Raw genomic sequence first — 17,407 nt, forward strand, 5'->3', positions numbered from 1 at the left:
TTTTTCCTTTCAAGGGAATTTTTTAAAACATTCCTTATAATACAGTAAATTCTTTCAGTTTTGTTTGTCTAAGAAAGGCGATCTTACTTTCATTTTGAATATATTTTCACAGACTTTTTGGATGTCCTGTAACCCCAACTTATTGGTGGATTCAAGGGAAGTTATAGTTGTCTACCTGCCTTGTGCTTGTTAGTGTAAGAATAATGTTCTTTCCAGCTTTCTACATCCTAGATAGAAATGGAATTAACATATTTTTTAGTTACTATCTTTTGAGTCTGGGTTTGTGATAGGCTTCATGGATGTACAGAAGAAACAAAATACATATTTTCAAACTTGAAATAGCTTGCCATAAAATTGGAAGAGAAACTGGCCTACCTAAAGCAATAGTTCTAACATATAGTAGGTAGCTTAATGCTACTTTATGGAAGTAAAAACCATTCTAGGAATTCATAAGAGATGATCGTTGATGAATATTAACATAGTCAGGAAAAGTTGCATTAAGATGGACCTCAGCCTGTAATCCCAGCACTTTCGAAGGCCAAGGTAGGTGGATCACCTGAGGTCAGGAGTTCAAGACCAGCCTGGCCAACATGGTTAAACCCTACCTCTACTGAAAATACAAAAAAATTAGTTGGACGTAGTGGCTGGTGCCTGTAATTCTAGCTACTGAGGCAAGAGAATCACTTGAACCCAGGAGGCGGAGGTTGCAGTGAGCAGAGATTGCACCATTACACTCCAGTCTGGGCAACAAGAGTGAGACACAGTCTCAAAAAAAAAAAAAAGAAAAAATGGACCTCAAAGGGTAGGTAGGATTTAGAGTGGGGCAAGACAGAATGGAGGTCATTCGAGGGCAAAAATCATTCAAGTTAGGAAAACCATTATTTAAAGAAAGAAACCATAAACTGAAAGGAACTTCATATAGGCCTCTAAACACATTTTAATTTTTCTGGGGCTTTTTGGCTTGCATTTTTCCCCATTTGGAGAGCTCCATATTTCTATATAGGAGGTTTTACCATGTTCATCTCAAAAGAATGAAAGAATATAGTGTGTCTAGGTATCAACTTCCCAACTTACACAGCTGTTCCTTGTTTGCCACTCTTGTACTGTTCTTCATCAAACTTTACATTTAGTTCTTTGAGATGAAGTAGATAAGAGAATCAGACTTCTGTAGGTGGATGTTACTGGCAGATTCTTATCTCCTCAATAGGATATTTTAACCTGCAATGATTCTCCTGCATTGTTTTATTGCTCCTGGATAATTTATAGCTGCAAGCTCTAATTTATCTGCAAGCTTGGATTTGAGTCCAAGCACCTCAGACCAGAAACAGTCTGGTGATCAAGTCGGCTATAGGCTGGATTTCATGCAATGGGCAAGTTTTTAATTGACTGATGTCTGTCTACTCTTGGCAATTATGGAATTGAGAAAGATACAAGTAGAGCTAAAGTGCAAGGCTGATGAACAATTTTAGATCCCTGATGGCCAAATGCATCATAGACTTCTAAAAGGCAAGCCAAATGTAAGGGAGATAGATCACTTAAAAAAAAGTTCTAATTTCTTATTGTTGATGAAAATTTGCCATCTTTCTTGGAAAGAAAACTAGAACAATTTCCTTCATTATAGGAACCTACTCAAAGAGGAAAGGGCAGTCCATATATGCTGTGATGGGCATTCAGTTCCATTTAGTACTCTCTCTCTCTTGCTCTGTGTGTGTGTGAGAGTGAGTGAGAGAGAGAGAGAGAGAGAGATGGCAAGTAGAGTGAAATATAATTTCATTCGAAAATCAGAGAATCTTTTTCTTCTTTCATACCTTTAGGACCACAGTGATGATCTTCTTAGAGTTGCAGGGACAATGGCACATGAAATGGGCCACAACTTTGGAATGTTTCATGACGACTATTCTTGCAAGTGTCCTTCTACAATATGTGTGATGGACAAAGCACTGAGGTGAGGCTCTCTGGGCCCTGGGGACATGCTATGTAGCCCTGGTTTTGATCCACTGTGGGCTGTACTACTTTAGGTCATCTTCAACAACGTGTTCGAGTTTTTGAGTCACTAAATGTGCATTTGTGCCAAGCCACCTCATCTATGGGTAATATTTTTTAATAACTAAGACATAATTTAAACATATTGTCTCTTTGCTGATGGGGCAATTCATCATTTTATCCTCATCTTATCTATACAAGACCTGGCTTCAGAAAAATCGTTAGCGTTTATCAGGTTTTCCATGAATTCAGCATAGATGGTGGTCAGAAAAGAGTTCTAGAATAAAACTCTAATTAAAGAAGAAACTACTCATAGGACAATGAAGACAGTCTATGAAAAGACATCACACATTCCCTCCCTGAATTAGGCAAAATTTTTAGGCAATCTTATCTTTAAAAATCTCACAATCTTTTTTTATATATTCATGTCCTCTTTTCTATACATACAGCTCACTCTATAAACTCTATTTCCTCTTTTCTATTTTCATTTCCTCCCTCAGCCCACTGAAGCTAGGGTTATTCTCCAAAGCCCCTGTACAAAACAGCATATGGCTGCATGCCAGTTACAGAGCTTATGTTAACTCTCCCCTCTATTACAGCAGTTTTAAACCTCATCTTTATCTGTAGGATGAAGAGATCCTACCAATAGGAATTCCTCTAAAGGAAAGTGAATTCTGAGACATGTAAATAAATATTTTGGTACCTTTAGGTCTTTACATCTCCCAAATGATCTAAGATTATCTGAAGAAGTCAGAGACATATTTGTTTTATTAAAAGTGGCCTGGATGCTACACATTGAAATATGACTATATTTTCTCATGAAGTTGGAGGTGGGTTAATTCGGGCATGCAAATGAGCTCACGATCTGGCAGTTGGTCAGTGGATTGGATTTTGTCTTTTGGGGCAGGCCGTGGGTGTAATTGTGCCTAATGTCAGATACTGCTTCGCACATGTTAAGCATGACTATATTCCAGTTTTTCTTTCCTTATCTTCACAGCTTCTATATACCCACAGACTTCAGTTCCTGCAGCCGTCTCAGCTATGACAAGTTTTTTGAAGATAAATTATCAAATTGCCTCTTTAATGCTCCATTGCCTACAGATATCATATCCACTCCAATTTGTGGGAACCAGTTGGTGGAAATGGGAGAGGACTGTGATTGTGGGACATCTGAGGTACAGCCAATCACTTTCTAAAACGATCTAGTTGGTTTTTCAATTGCTAAGAAGATCAACTACAAAATAATGTGTGGCCCGCTATAACATTATAGGTTTTTTGGGTAATTTTGGGTACGTCCATTTGTAGGTATTTTCCAGGAAAATCTTTCTGACAAGGAACCCTGCACTTCTGAACAGACCTTGCTAATTTCTCCCCCAGGTTTCCATCCTCATTCCTTTTTTTAAGGACTATTTACTAACTTGGGCCTTGTGTCCTCGTCCCTCCCTTTCTAAGTGAAATACTTGAAGCTCCTTACGTGACTATGACTTACCCAATATTACTTTAGACAGAGCACTATGAGTGCTCAGAGTACAAATAGCTTGCTGGTTCAAGGTCACTGGGCTGGCAAATGGAGGAGCCAAGAACTGGATTCAAATGTATCTGTTTCCAGCTCTGAAACGCAAGACCACCCAGCACAGGGATCTGGTTCATCCCTTACTGCTTTGGGACTCGGGAGTTATTACCATCAGAAGTTCTGTCCTGACCCTCTTCACAGGGCAGCTGGGATTTTGAATGGGACCTCTGCTTCCATGTTATTGATGCTTAATATAAATAATGCATCAAGGCTTCAGAGTACTGGCTTTCAGTAACTTTGAAATATGATTATATATTTGATTATGTATTTATTTGCTCTATGAGAAAAAGTAGTCTGTCCTGGTTGATGATTATATTTGAACTAAGGGCTAGAGTTTTAACCCTAAAATATTGTAACCCTGAAACTCTCAGTCTTCTATGGGAATCTAGACAGCTGCAGGGGAACACTTTTGAGGTAAGAGTTTCTCCAATACCTTTTGCAGGCAGGATTCTGACACAAAGCAGAGAGACTAAGACAAAGTACTTGCTTCAAGCACAGTTGAATTAAATATTAAAGTTAGATAAAGAGCTGTATCTTTAGCTTTTCAGTGGATATCCTAGAAATTGGATTTACTGCTAGATATGTACATAACTGATGAGTTGAAGGAATTATATTCTATAATTAGACAAATCTTATTTCAAGAACTGTGTTTTTTCTTCATATTTTACCAAAAAGAATAGATCTTTCCTTAATATTATTGGAGACTGAGGAAACTAGTTAATAGAAAAATGACGTAAGTGGAATTCAGATAAACAACAAACCATCAGTTGCTCCAAAATTTCAGGTTTTCTAATTTTTTTAATATTTTTTGAAAAAGTCCTATTTAGACTCCACGAAAGTAACATATGCCTGATGAATATAGTATGTTACAAATTGTGCTGAACTGGGACCAAAAAGTAATGTTGCATTTACATTTGTTTCTCGTATATCTTAGGAATGTACCAATATTTGCTGTGATGCTAAGACATGTAAAATCAAAGCAACTTTTCAATGTGCATTAGGAGAATGTTGTGAAAAATGCCAAGTAAGATTATTTTATTCTATTTTAATAGTTATGATTACATTTTTATACATTAACATCTCAGTGATTATGTTAACTGAAATAAGCAATGCAATATGTTTCTTTATATAAAATGATATATTTACTATTTACGAAGCACTTACTCAGTGTTCTACACACATGGCCTATTGAATCTTCCAGTGATCCTTCACAGTAGATATTATTTCATTTTGTTTTTGAGAAAAAAATGCAGAGTAGAAAATGAACAAAATAATATGGCCACTATTTGCTACAGCCTGGATACACCTGAGAACATTATGCCAAGTGAAATAAGCCAGCATAGAAAGACAAACACTGCATAATGATCTCACTTGTATGTGGAATCCAAAAACGTTGAATACACACAAACAGAGTAGAATGGTGTTTACCAAGGGCAAGGAGGCTCGGAAAATGGGGAGATGATGGTCAAAAGGGACAAGTTACAGTTATGTAGCACGAGTAAGGTTAAAGATCTAATGTACAACATGACTATAGGTACAGGTACAATGTGACCGTATTGTATGTTAATAATTTGCTAAGAGAGTAGATTTTAAGTGTTCTCACCACACACACACACACACACCCACACCTATGTAAGAGACCGATACATCAATTTGTTTGACTGCAGTAATCATTTTTCTAAAATTTTTTTATTTTTAATTTTTGTGGGCACATAGGTGTACATATGTAGTAAGCATTTCACTGTATATATGCATATTAAATCATGTGCACCTTAAATACAGACAACAAAAAAATGTAAAAATAAACATGGCCACTGTTGAGTGGGATAACCCCAAGTGTAATCATCTCCAAAGCCAAAGCTGGTTACTCCTACCTGCTGCTGTTTCTCATGCTCCATGGCTTTCTCAGGTCGAGCCTCACAAAACTGATTGTATCTCCCTTTAACAATGTGTGTGGTGGAAGAGGTTTTATTCTGAGTAGTGTTGGGGTATCCCTATCTTCAATCTTTGAAGCCACTTCACGGTGAAATTCTTCTAAATATGCCATTTCATGTTCTCTGTGATGCTTTTCTGAATTGTTCTTCAAGTTTAGTATTTAACTTTCTGTTGTTGCATGTCGTTCTATATTGTGAGGGTTTGTTTCCATACTCAGATTGACTCCTAAGGCTGGAAGACAGATTCACTTTCACCTAGCACAGAATTTCATACATTTGAAATGATCTGTAACTGCAGCATGAATGTGCATATGGCATACCAGGTTATAGGGAATGTTTGGTGTTATTTTGTTTTTAATGTCAGAGAGAGAGGAAAGAAAGAAGTCCAAAAGGAAGTAAATTTGAGAACTTAAGCAGTACTCAAAGAGTATTTAGTAAATGCTATTTGTTAGAGATTATGGTAGGTAAAAAAGTTTCCAGTTTCTTACTATTTAGAGCAATGATATACATATATGAAACATATGAAAATATAATGTGTGATTCAATGGCCATGTAGATAGCATAATGATATATTAAGCTTTTTATGTACAGTCTCACTTGATTTTCACAATGGCCTTGTAAAGTAGATGTTGGATGGGGACAGGGATTTTCAGAGAGATTAAATCCATTTTCTAAAGTTCAGCACTCAGACACATGCAAAGCCGAGATTCAAATTCCTGTCATCTAAATATGAATTCGAGGCTCTTCCCAAGCACATGAAGAAAGCAGGAGCAGCAATTTGCATTGAAGGTGTCAGAGGAGACTTGGTGGGAAAATGGGCTTTCAACTGGACTTAAAAAAAGATTTTAGACAGAAGAGATTTAGACATAAAAGAATTTCCAAATGAGGGCACAGAAACAGCAAAGTCATAAGAGAAGATACAAGCATGGTTTGTCTGGTATCTGGTAAGGAATGGTCTGACTGGAGCTTTGGGTTGAATTTGTAGGATCTCACATGCTTGCATGGAAATTTGGATTTGATCCCGTCACTGGTATTAAGATATTTAAAGTTATTTGACACATTGAAAACATACCTGCTCCTGTTAGGAAGGAAAACAAACAAACAAACATACTTTCTCAGTTTTGCAGGAATGGCAGAATTTGTTTCACTAAAGTTTCTCTGAGCAAATAAGAGTAAGATTTGCAGTAACTGATTACAATTGAGTTAATATATCAAGTGAATATTTGCTTATTTCTCCCTCATGATAAGTCATTCTATGGAAGAAGTGAGTTGAAAGGAAATAGCTGAACCTACAATAAAAGGGATTAAGGATTAGGAAACTCGAGGCCTGGGAAATTCCGAGTCTGCTGATCTGGTGCTTGTAAGCTTATCTCCTTGAATACCGAAGATCCAATTCACCAGTAAATCTCTGAAGTTGCAGATTTAAATCTCCTTGGAGTTCCTGACAGAGATGCATCCAACAAAAGGAGAAATAACTCCCTTCTTTTTATCTAAGTTGTTGCCTGGTTTTTTTTTTTTTTTTCATCCTGTACTTTTCTACATTATGTTTCTTTGGTGTTTTTGATACAAATTCAGAAATATTGCTTAAAAACTTAGGGCATTAACCAATATTAATAGAAGTGATATAACAGATCATGGCTTTAATTTATAATGACAATGTAAGCTTCAGTGAAATGACACCTCCAACTACTATGCCCAAAAATCCAAATGGAAAATATTTGTGTTAATTTGAGGTATTAGGGTAAAGCAGGTAGGGAAAATAAAAAGCCTTCTATTTTTGTTTTTCTACAGTTTAAAAAGGCTGGGATGGTGTGCAGACCAGCAAAAGATGAGTGCGACCTGCCTGAAATGTGTAACGGTAAATCTGGTAATTGTCCTGATGATAGATTCCAAGTCAATGGCTTCCCTTGCCATCACGGGAAGGGCCACTGCTTGATGGGGACATGCCCCACACTGCAGGAGCAGTGCACAGAGCTGTGGGGACCAGGTAGGAGGACAAATCCTTTCCCCTGTGCATGTGTGAAGGAAAATCATTTCAGATGACAGTGTTTAACCATGGTCAAAGGACCATTCTGTCCTATCCTTCTTAGAAACTTCGAACTCAAAATCATGGAAAGGTTTTAAGATTTGAGGTTGGTTTTAGGGTTGCTAGATTTACCAAATAAAAATAAGGATGGCCCCGTTAAATTTTAACTTAAAATTAACAACAAAGCTTTTTGTCTCAGCATCAGTATATCCCATGCAATATTTGAGGTGTGCTCATACTAAAATTATTTGTGTATCTGAAATTCAAATTAAACTGGGTGTCTTTTTCTTTTAATCTGGCAACCCTACTAAGATCATAAACCCTTGGAAATCTGTGTGTGTGCGGGGGTGTGTGTGTGTGTGCAGGGGTGGCAGAAGTACTGTGAGATGGGACAGAAATAAGAAAAGATGGAAAAAAGAAAAGAACTCTGGAAATGCAGAAAGCCAATAAAGAAAAGTGAAAGTTCTTAAATGGTCGCTTTGTCCATAACGCCAAAATTTTAGAGACCATATTCTCTAATTTCACCAAGAAAACTTGAAAAATAAAAGTTTAAAGAGATATCCAAAAATTTAAACAGCAATTTGTATAGTATTAAATAACTTTGGCCGGGTGCGGTGGCTCACGCCTGTAATCCCAGTACTTTGGGAGGCTGAGGCGGGCGGATCACGAGGTCAGGAGATCAAGACCATCCTGGCTAACACGGTGAAACCCCGTCTCTACTAAAAATACAAAAAATTAGCCGGGCGTGCTAGTAGGCGCCTGTCCCAGCTACTCGGGAGGCTGAGGCAGGAGAAGGGCCTGAACCCAGGAGGCGGAGCTTGCCGTCAGCAGAGATCGTGCCACTGCACTCCAGCCTGGGTGACAAAGCCAGATTCCGTCTCCAAAAAAAAAAAAAAAAAAAAAAAAAAACCAAAAAAGAAAAATAACTTTATTAGAAAGTCAATTTTAGATCATAAGTGATCTAGCTTATATACTTGAAATCTAAAAAAGTTGAATGCATAGAAGCAGAAAGTACAATGCTGGTTTCCAGGGTGTGACAGGGAGGAGGTGGGGAGATGTTGGTCAGAGGATACAAAATTTAAGTTGAAAAAAAAAGGCAAGTTTTTAAAAACCAGTTATTTGGACTTTCTGGATATGATGTGTATGATGTACATGTATTTAATTGCCATACTCCCTTCCTAATAGTTTCAGACTCCTACTTAAATGACTGAAACAATATTTATTAAAATAGAGAAAATCTACATAGTCCTAAAATTATTTGAAAGGGGTCATTGCATGCCAGAAACTTTTCATAATTCCTGAAAACAGAGCTAAAACAAGATTGAGAAAATCAACAAAAATTCCTGACTTGCAATGCACTGTGAAAACAGGAAACCTGGGAAACAAATAGACAAGACCCTAGAAAAACCTCCCTGTAAACTTCTCTGTCTTTGGCTACAGCGGGTTGAGACACAATTTGAGGAGCAAAGCTCAATGCCCTTAGTATGTCACCAAGCTCACTGGTATCCTGGAACCAGGCCTCAGCAATCTTGCCTCCACTTCGTGGATGCGCCAGGTTAAAGGTGGAAACAAAATTGTTGGTTAAGAAGCTCATGTTTCCTTGGCTAACTTCAGTATACGGCAAAAACCAGGAGAAAGAAAATCTTTAGCACAGAGGTGAAGTTCTGAGCATCACCTTTATTATCTTGTAGTAAATATTAACTGCAAACAATATTAACTGTTACCCTCCTCCCTCCTTTGTCCGACTTTATGATTGGTCTCCTCGGCAAATCTGTAAACTTCCTGGAACAGGGACATTGTCTACATTGTTCACAGTTGTATTCCCAGTGCCTCCCAGCACAGTGCCTGGCTTTAGTAAAAAGCTCAAAATTGTCTATTGAATTAACATTGAACATATTTATCTGATCAGGAAATGGAGTAGACCTCTTAAGTCATACATTTAAATACAGCCATTATAAAAGGCCAGAGAAAACAATTTGCCTAAACAAAATTCCAAATTTTATAATTCACAGAGGATCACGTATTTATTTTAAATTAATCTGGGAAGTTTGAAAAGTCTTGCAACTTTGTAAGTAATTTAAAAATCATTCTTTTTGGCATCAAATCATTCCCACAAATCAATTCTAATTCCAAGTATTGAAAATGTGGCTAAGGCATAAGCAGGCAATTTGTCATAAAGAAGAAATACAAATGTCCTGTAAAATTAAAATCATTTTAACTCATTAGCAATATACAAAACCTGAATGAAAACAAGTTAATCTTCTACATTTGCTAATTGGCAAAAGTTTGCTACAGATGTTAATGTTCAGTGTCACTGAAAACATAGCCAAACAACTCCCTTCATACACTGCTGGTAAATATACAAGTTAGCATCATCTTTACGGACAGAAAAATGCATACACAAAATCTAAAAATAATTGTTTTTTACTCCTTCTCCTAGCAATTGTACTCAAATAATTATGAGGATTTTTCAGCCAGCATTTTTTAATGATAGTGGATAATTGAAAAACATCTCAAAATCCAAAATATATGGATTAGTTAAATAAAGTGCATTAATTCAATACAATTTTTGCAGCTGTGATGCTTTAGAAAATTTAATGCCTGGGGAAAGGACAGCTATATTGTTAATTGGCAAGAAGTTATAAAACAGCATGATGCCAGATATATGAATGATACCTTCTGCAATATCAGCAGCAATAACTCTGAAGTCTCAGATTAGGAATATCATGCTTTTCCCTGATTATTCATGACTAATGATTCTTTTCTTCCATGTAGATTAGGAATATCATGCTTTTCCCTGATTATTCATGACTAATGATTCTTTTCTTCCATGTAGATATTGTATTATAATAAAACATGAATACATTTTACTAAGATACAAATAATAAAAAGTAACAAAACTCATTTTATCTTGTACATTGAAACATGAAATTCGTTTAAAAGTATTTCTTAAAAACAATGCCCTATCTTCATAGGTGTTTATTTTAACTTAGCTTGCTGTTTGTCAAAGGCTAGACTCAAAATTTCCAAACGTTTAAGACAGAATTACTTGTTCTTGAAGAGAGGGTACCTCAGCACAGAAAAGGAACATAGGTCTTTCTGTGTGACTTGATAGGATTCTGTTTCCTTATTAATAAATTGAGAATGGCAATAAGAATGGCTAGTATTTGTCAACCATGTACTGCTGACCAGGCACTGTTCTCAGTGGCTCACCTATATTAAGTAATTTAATCTTCAAAACAGCTCTTTGAGGTAGGTACTGTCATATATAATGTGTATATATACACTTTTATATATGTGTAAATATTAAATATATATGTTCACATAAATATAAATTATATATCCTTATTTTACAGATGAGAAAACTGAGGGGTTAAGACACTTGCCCATGTTCACACAGTTACTCAGTCTTGCTTAAAGCCTGAGCTCTTAACAATGTGTTTTGTCTGATGGAGATCTGAGGAAGATTACCTGAGACATGAAATATGGGATGCCTATTTTTGTACCTGGCACATAGTAGGAGTTTGTTACGGAGTCACAGATTATTTAAAAGATTATTTGTAATTCCAGCCAGCTCATTTGATACCAAATTACTACAGCCTATGTTTCTAGGAGTGGTCAATGGAATTATGCTAAAATAGTATTTTTCTTGCTTGTTTTATATTTTATAAATCGCTTTCCAGCACTGAATTTTTAAAATCTTTTATTTTCAAATATCTCTTGAATCTCAAAAATCTATTTTCTTTTCCCTGCTGACTGATCCTGGTCCCAGGAACTGAGGTTGCAGATAAGTCATGTTACAACAGGAATGAAGGTGGGTCAAAGTACGGGTACTGTCGCAGAGTGGATGACACACTCATTCCCTGCAAAGCAAAGTAAGTGGCCTTGTCTGAACCTTCCTGCTTCACAGACTAGAGCAATGGTACACTTCCAGCTACACATTCTGATTTATTCCAGTTAATGGGAAAGTGCATTTGGTCATCAATCATTTGACAAACATTTATTGAGTAACTACTGTGTGCCATGATGTGGGCTAGGTACCGAGTCTAAAACAACAAATAAGAAATGGCTTCTTTCTTCAAGTATCTCATGGTGGGTGCTTCAGATGACACAAAGCACAGTCATTGTTGGGTAGAATGAATGGTTGTGATGGAACATGCCACAAAGAATGGGTCTGGTTAGAAATTTGTCCAGGGATTTCCCAGTATAAATCAGATGCTTTCTCAATCTCATGTTTTTCCTTGTAAGATTCAGAGTAGAAATATTTATCTACCCAGAGGAATAACAGATGCAGTGCTTGAACAGTTTTATTTAAACTTTCAGTAGAATTACATAAAGAAAAAATACAATATGAAAATATTGACAATTCATCTGAAGAGTTTGTTAGTTTTAGTACTGATATCTGGGAAAACACTATAGAACAGCACACCAGAAGAACTTGGGATTTTTCTATGGTTTAATTCTGCAATTTTGAGATGAGTTTTAAAATCCAATTATAGATTAAACTCTTTGTACCTGCTCTAAATTTTACACATACCAAATAAATACCAAATAATATATAACAAGAGGTTGCACAAGATCAACATTTCCCAAAGTTTGTCTATTGGACACGAATTTCTCTGAATGACAGGTATTACCAAACTATACTTTGGATATAGGGCTATCTCTTGGGAGAATCTGTGCCTAAAGAACAATCATTTTCGGTGGTCTTGTGGTCTCTTCTTTATAGGAAACCAGGGCAGGTTCAAAAGAGGAAATTATGTAAAAGGCAGTATGTGAGGGCCAGAGGAAGGGCAATTGTAGGTGGTGAATGGGAAGAGAGTGGGTCTCACCATCTTTCCTTTGCAGTCTGTGCACACAACAGTGTCCCATATAACTCTTTGCATGAGCATTAGTTTCTGTGCTCTAGTGGCTCAAGCAGCTCCTTCACCCCACAAACTACCCTCCTAGTCACTTCTCAGTAGTCATTGGCTATAGTGAAGAGTTCGCCTGAAATTCCCTGTGCCCTAAACCATCCTTTATCGCTTTACCTAAGTGATTCAAGAAAAACACACTCTCATATTTTGAGAGAATATATGCCTTTCTCCACTCCTCAAACATATTTTCTACAGCCAAGAGAGATAAAAAAAATCTGATGCCATCACTTTCCGGATACTTTTTTCACAGCCCTCTTCCGAATTCTACATAAAGCAATTGACTTCCATTTTATTGTCTTTTAGTCCTTTTGGCAGTAAATGAATGGCTTGAGTGAGTGTTGAGCAGTTTAATCTGCACCTTCAGGGAGACAGTTCTTTTAGTAACTCCACCTGATGCCTTGCAGTGTCAAGGGAGGCTCAGCTTTGTTCTGACAGCATTATAGTGGAGACTTGGGCTTTCTTTTGGTGGAATTATTCTGCAGCCAGTTGTACAAATAAATGAGTAACCTATCTGAAACAAGATAGAAATTGATGTCTCAGATGCCTCCATGATGTTAGGAATCCATGTTTTATCCTCTAGCTCCATCATCCACATGACCTTCATTTCCATGTGTTTCTCTAGGCCTATGATAGCTTCTCTAGCTATCATACTCCAATCAGCAAAAAATGAGAAAATGTTGAGAAATAGAAGATAATTCCTCATTTAAGGCCACCTTCTAGAATTTGTGCTTAAGATTCTGTTTTCTTCTCATGGGCCAGCACTTCGGCAACTGGCAAAAATTAGGTGTACAGGGATCTAGGTAATGCTGTTTATTTGAGCAATAATATATTGTGCTACCATTCAGGCATCCTATTACTGAGAAATAAGGGAAAATGAGTGTAAAGTACAACTAAGAGTCTCGGCTACAGGGAAAAATACCATCAGTTAAATATCCATAGTCCTAGAGCATTTATATAAAACTGCAATTTGAATCCTGCAATAAATTTTGGCTTTTTCCTCAGTGATACCATGTGTGGGAAGTTGTTCTGTCAAGGTGGGTCGGACAATTTGCCCTGGAAAGGACGGATAGTGACCTTCCTGACATGTAAAACATTTGATCCTGAAGACACAAATCAAGAAATAGGCATGGTGGCCAATGGAACTAAGTGTGGCGATAACAAGGTAAGTTGAAATTGTGGCTTTCACTCACAATAGTGTTTTTTACTTTGATGTGCTTTGTTGGTTTGCCCCTCAGTTATTCACTATATGCCTTGTTTCCCGATTTTGGGGTTCGCCATGCCTTAATAGGACCCACAGAGTTTGAATTTGGAACACAGAAATGAAAATGGCGCAGAACCTAGTAAATAGCAGGAATAAGCACTGACATTAACATTCTCAAACACTGTGGTGAAATTTGGAAATAATTGACTCTCATAGTCATTATTTCAAGAAGAGTATCATATCGTCATGCAGATAACACACAGTAGCATCCGTTTAACTTTCATAGACGAAGTCTGAAAACTCACTGAAAGTGCCAGTGTATGTGATACTGGGCTTCATTTAACAGATCTGTATATCATTAATAATATAATGAACTTAAATACAAGTACTATTTAGCCAGGGCCAATCAATTCACGAACTTTGACCATGAGGTTCGTCTCTCATAAGAGATTAGAATTACCCTCTTTATATATTCACTAAGATATCCACATGACCAAAGAGTTCCCCTGATTTTTCACTGTGATAAAGCCAATCCTCAGAATATTATCCTATGTACTTAAACTGATTTGGCTATTTAAATATTAATTTATCCGATGATGAGTCCAAAATTATCTTAGTGGTTCAGTGTGGGTATTGCTCATACGTGGTCTCTGAACCCCTGGAGCTGAAAATAAAAATTTAGCAATGTTTATAAATCTGCTGATTTGACATTAAAATATTAGGTCTTGCTTATAAGAAGTACCCACAGTATTTAAACTTATTCTTTCCCCCCATTTTTCCTGAAACATATGCCAGCATCAAGGGCAAGGAATTTTATATAAAATATAATATTTAATTGCATTTTCCAGGTTTTACTAATTTCCTTGTATTTTCTAGTGCTGAAGCCTTTAAAGACATTGAGACATTATCATATGACCTGGCATGGGTGTTGCAGTGCTTGGGCCTTAAGGGAGGAAAGTACTGGGACTAGGGCAGAATTGAGATGTTTCTGGGTCCCTTGGCATTAAGATCATCTCATTATTGCTTATCCCTTAACTTCTTGCATAGTCATTGCTTCTGGGATATACAGTTGTTTGGATTTTTAAAAATACATAAATTCTTAGAAAGACTTTATCAACCTTTTTGGGTTGGTTTAACTATGAGGATAATGTAAGCAACAGAGCCCGTCTCTGTTTCCCTTCTACATCAGCCTCCTGGCAGAGCCACCTTAAACAACATCTGCTAGCCTCTTCACACAGACCTCAACTTTCTCATCTACATTCAGAGAAGATGAAGCTTCATGTTTTCTACATCACTTTCAGGTTTGCATTAATGCAGAATGTGTGGATATTGAGAAAGCCTACAAATCAACCAATTGCTCATCTAAGTGCAAAGGACATGCTGTAAGTTCTGAAAATATGTTTCCCTAAGCTCTCTGAATCTTATGACATTCTAGGTCAGTTATAAGAAAGCTAAAGGAATGTTTTCAGCTTTAAATGACGATAATTACTAAGTTTATCCAAGCCTTCAGTAGCATGGTTCAAGGAGAAATTTCTTCTGGGAATCATTCATGAAATGCCTCTCATTCACTCATACTTTTTATAGATAGATGGAAGCCTGGAGATTGGGGTTATTCCTTTTTCTGCATGAACTTTATTATGGACGAGTAGGGCCTTGAGTTTCTGGTCAGCCTAGTGGGGACAGTAACAGGATCATTGCTCCCCTAGGTGTGTGACCATGAGCTCCAGTGTCAATGTGAGGAAGGATGGAGCCCTCCCGACTGCGATGACTCCTCAGTGGTCTTCCGTAGGTAACATTACACAACTAACCTGAGAAAATTGCTCTCCTCTTCCAAGCCTTTATTTTGTATTATATGAGATTTCATTGCCTCTTTTCTCTGTTCTTGAAATTTCTGTTCTGTTGATATTGAAGCCACAATATTTATCCCCCAAATCTCCTTAACACGTTTTAATTATATTTTCCATGTCTTCATTTTCACTGCACATGCAAAAAAATTTTCTCAACCTTTATATTTGTAATCTTATTTTAATTTCACAAATTTTCTTACTTTAGGACTTTTCCATTTTCATAGCAGCCTCAACTTAATGGAAAAATGTAATAGCCTCATAAAACTCTCTAAGAATATGACCTATTATTTTTGTATGTTCAGTTCTATTCTTTGAATTATCTGTTTCTTTTGAGTTGGTTTGTTCTGTTCTGTCACCACGTCACTTGTATTCTGTTGTACTAGTTTTCTTCAGGATATGTGATGCTTAATTCAATGTGGAATTGGTAGAGCTGGATTAGTTCACATGGGATTTCTCTGCATTTGTGTGTGCTGTTGTTCCTACTGATATTTCTCTTGATGGGGGAATCTGGCTGGGAGCTCTATGGGCACGTAGGCAGGTCTGCCTATAGGTCTTCAGGGTGGGAAGGAGCCAGAGTGGGGACCCACCTCCAGTTGTTACGAGGAATATTTTACCCTGAGGAGGGAGCTCATCACCACATTTTTTCCTGAGAGAGCTGCTTTTTCTCATCATCATCTCATTGACGCTCCCCTCTCTGTCTGATATAGTGTAGGTATCTAGAGGAAGCCTCTGTCCTCCTGTTCATGTTCCTGCATCCTCTGTTTGCAGAAACAGAGAAATTCTTAGGATTTTGATCTCAGGTGATGAGCCAGTCTTGTTCTATATACACAGGAGATGAAGTAGACCTCAGTGAGATATCTGCCCCAAATTCAGATTGTTAGACTTTTCAAGAGAGAACATTTATTTCTGATGTTTAGTCTATATTTATTGTTTCCATCCACATAAATCCCTTAACTTCCTATCTTTCTGAAGATTTTTAAAATTAGTGCCCTATGATTTTATTATATACACATGTATTCGTCATGTATTTTGAAAGGGTCATGAACATAATCAACTATTTTAATTAGAAAACTCTTTAATGGTTTCAGTGCTCACTAAAAATCTTTTAAACTATGACTTTCTTGACTGCTTTATTTTGATATATCTATTGATTTGCTAAGTCACCCCATGAGTAATTTCTTCCTGTTTTAACAATGCATCCACATAAAACTTTCTAAGTTGTACTTATGAGAATGTATTTCTGTTGCCAAATATTTTTAATATTTCAATTAATATTCTATATCGTAGCATGCATAGCAGGTTTGATTGAATTTGATTTTTTAAATCATAATTTTGCATTCATAACTGTATTAAGGTAGATGCTTATATTTAATGTCAAAAAAAAACAAGGACAGACTGATTTTTGTTGATGTTAAATAACACCCCTTTTAAAAGTCATTAGGTTTGTTTTGCTTAAATGCTTTTAGAATTAATTACTTAATTACTACTTAATCAAAATGAATCACTATTTTATTCCTGGGTGGTGTTCTCTTTCCATTAAGATGTTACCTAGTGAGTTTCTTTAAACTGAGGATTTGCTTTTTTCTTCAGTTTAAGAAATGTTTCTGTTGTTTCAGGTTTTAAAATTTATTTTCTTTCAGTTTTCTGGTTTCTGATTCAGAAATGTAAATTATTTATGCAAAATATCTCCACTGTGTGATCTCCATATTATATTCCATATTGGGTCATTTTTCTTGTTAATTCTGGGAAGTTTTTCAAGATTATTCTCTGTATCATAACATAAATTTTTTAGCAATGTTAATTCTCTTATTACTTATAATGACATTTAAAATTATTCAGTGGCATTTTTATGTCTCTTTGAAAGACTTTTTTATCCCAGTTGGTTGTTTTCTCCTGTTTCATATCTATCTGGTTTTTTTACAGTCTA

General features: G+C 36.4%; 1 protein-coding gene and 1 long non-coding RNA gene across 15 annotated transcripts in view; one reads left to right on the plus strand and one right to left on the minus strand.

The window, feature by feature from the left end:
* The window catches only part of LOC134731058 (uncharacterized), a 772,118-nt gene that overhangs the window by 179,167 nt on the left and 575,544 nt on the right, over positions 1-17,407 (minus strand). The gene's annotated exons all lie outside the window — the stretch shown is intronic.
* The window catches only part of ADAM28 (ADAM metallopeptidase domain 28), a 67,317-nt gene that overhangs the window by 40,462 nt on the left and 9,448 nt on the right, over positions 1-17,407 (plus strand). For 8 of the 14 annotated variants that reach the window (XM_055116371.2, XM_055116370.2, XM_034965848.3 and 5 more), the window contains exons 11-18: positions 1,815-1,945; positions 2,981-3,158; positions 4,491-4,580; positions 7,282-7,477; positions 11,289-11,391; positions 13,435-13,594; positions 14,935-15,015; positions 15,340-15,418. In XM_055116371.2, coding sequence (XP_054972346.2) covers positions 1,815-1,945; positions 2,981-3,158; positions 4,491-4,580; positions 7,282-7,477; positions 11,289-11,391; positions 13,435-13,594; positions 14,935-15,015; positions 15,340-15,418 — 1,018 coding nt within the window. Of the gene's footprint in view, positions 1-1,814; positions 1,946-2,980; positions 3,159-4,490; positions 4,581-7,281; positions 7,478-11,288; positions 11,392-13,434; positions 13,595-14,934; positions 15,016-15,339; positions 15,423-17,407 lie in introns of all 14 variants that reach the window. The other 6 variants (XR_008626360.2, XR_004672841.3, XR_004672839.3 and 3 more) reach the window with 1 other exon arrangement.

The sequence above is a fragment of the Pan paniscus genome, chromosome 7 (assembly GCF_029289425.2).
Source record: "Pan paniscus chromosome 7, NHGRI_mPanPan1-v2.0_pri, whole genome shotgun sequence".
In the NCBI taxonomy this organism is placed as follows: domain Eukaryota; kingdom Metazoa; phylum Chordata; class Mammalia; order Primates; family Hominidae; genus Pan; species Pan paniscus.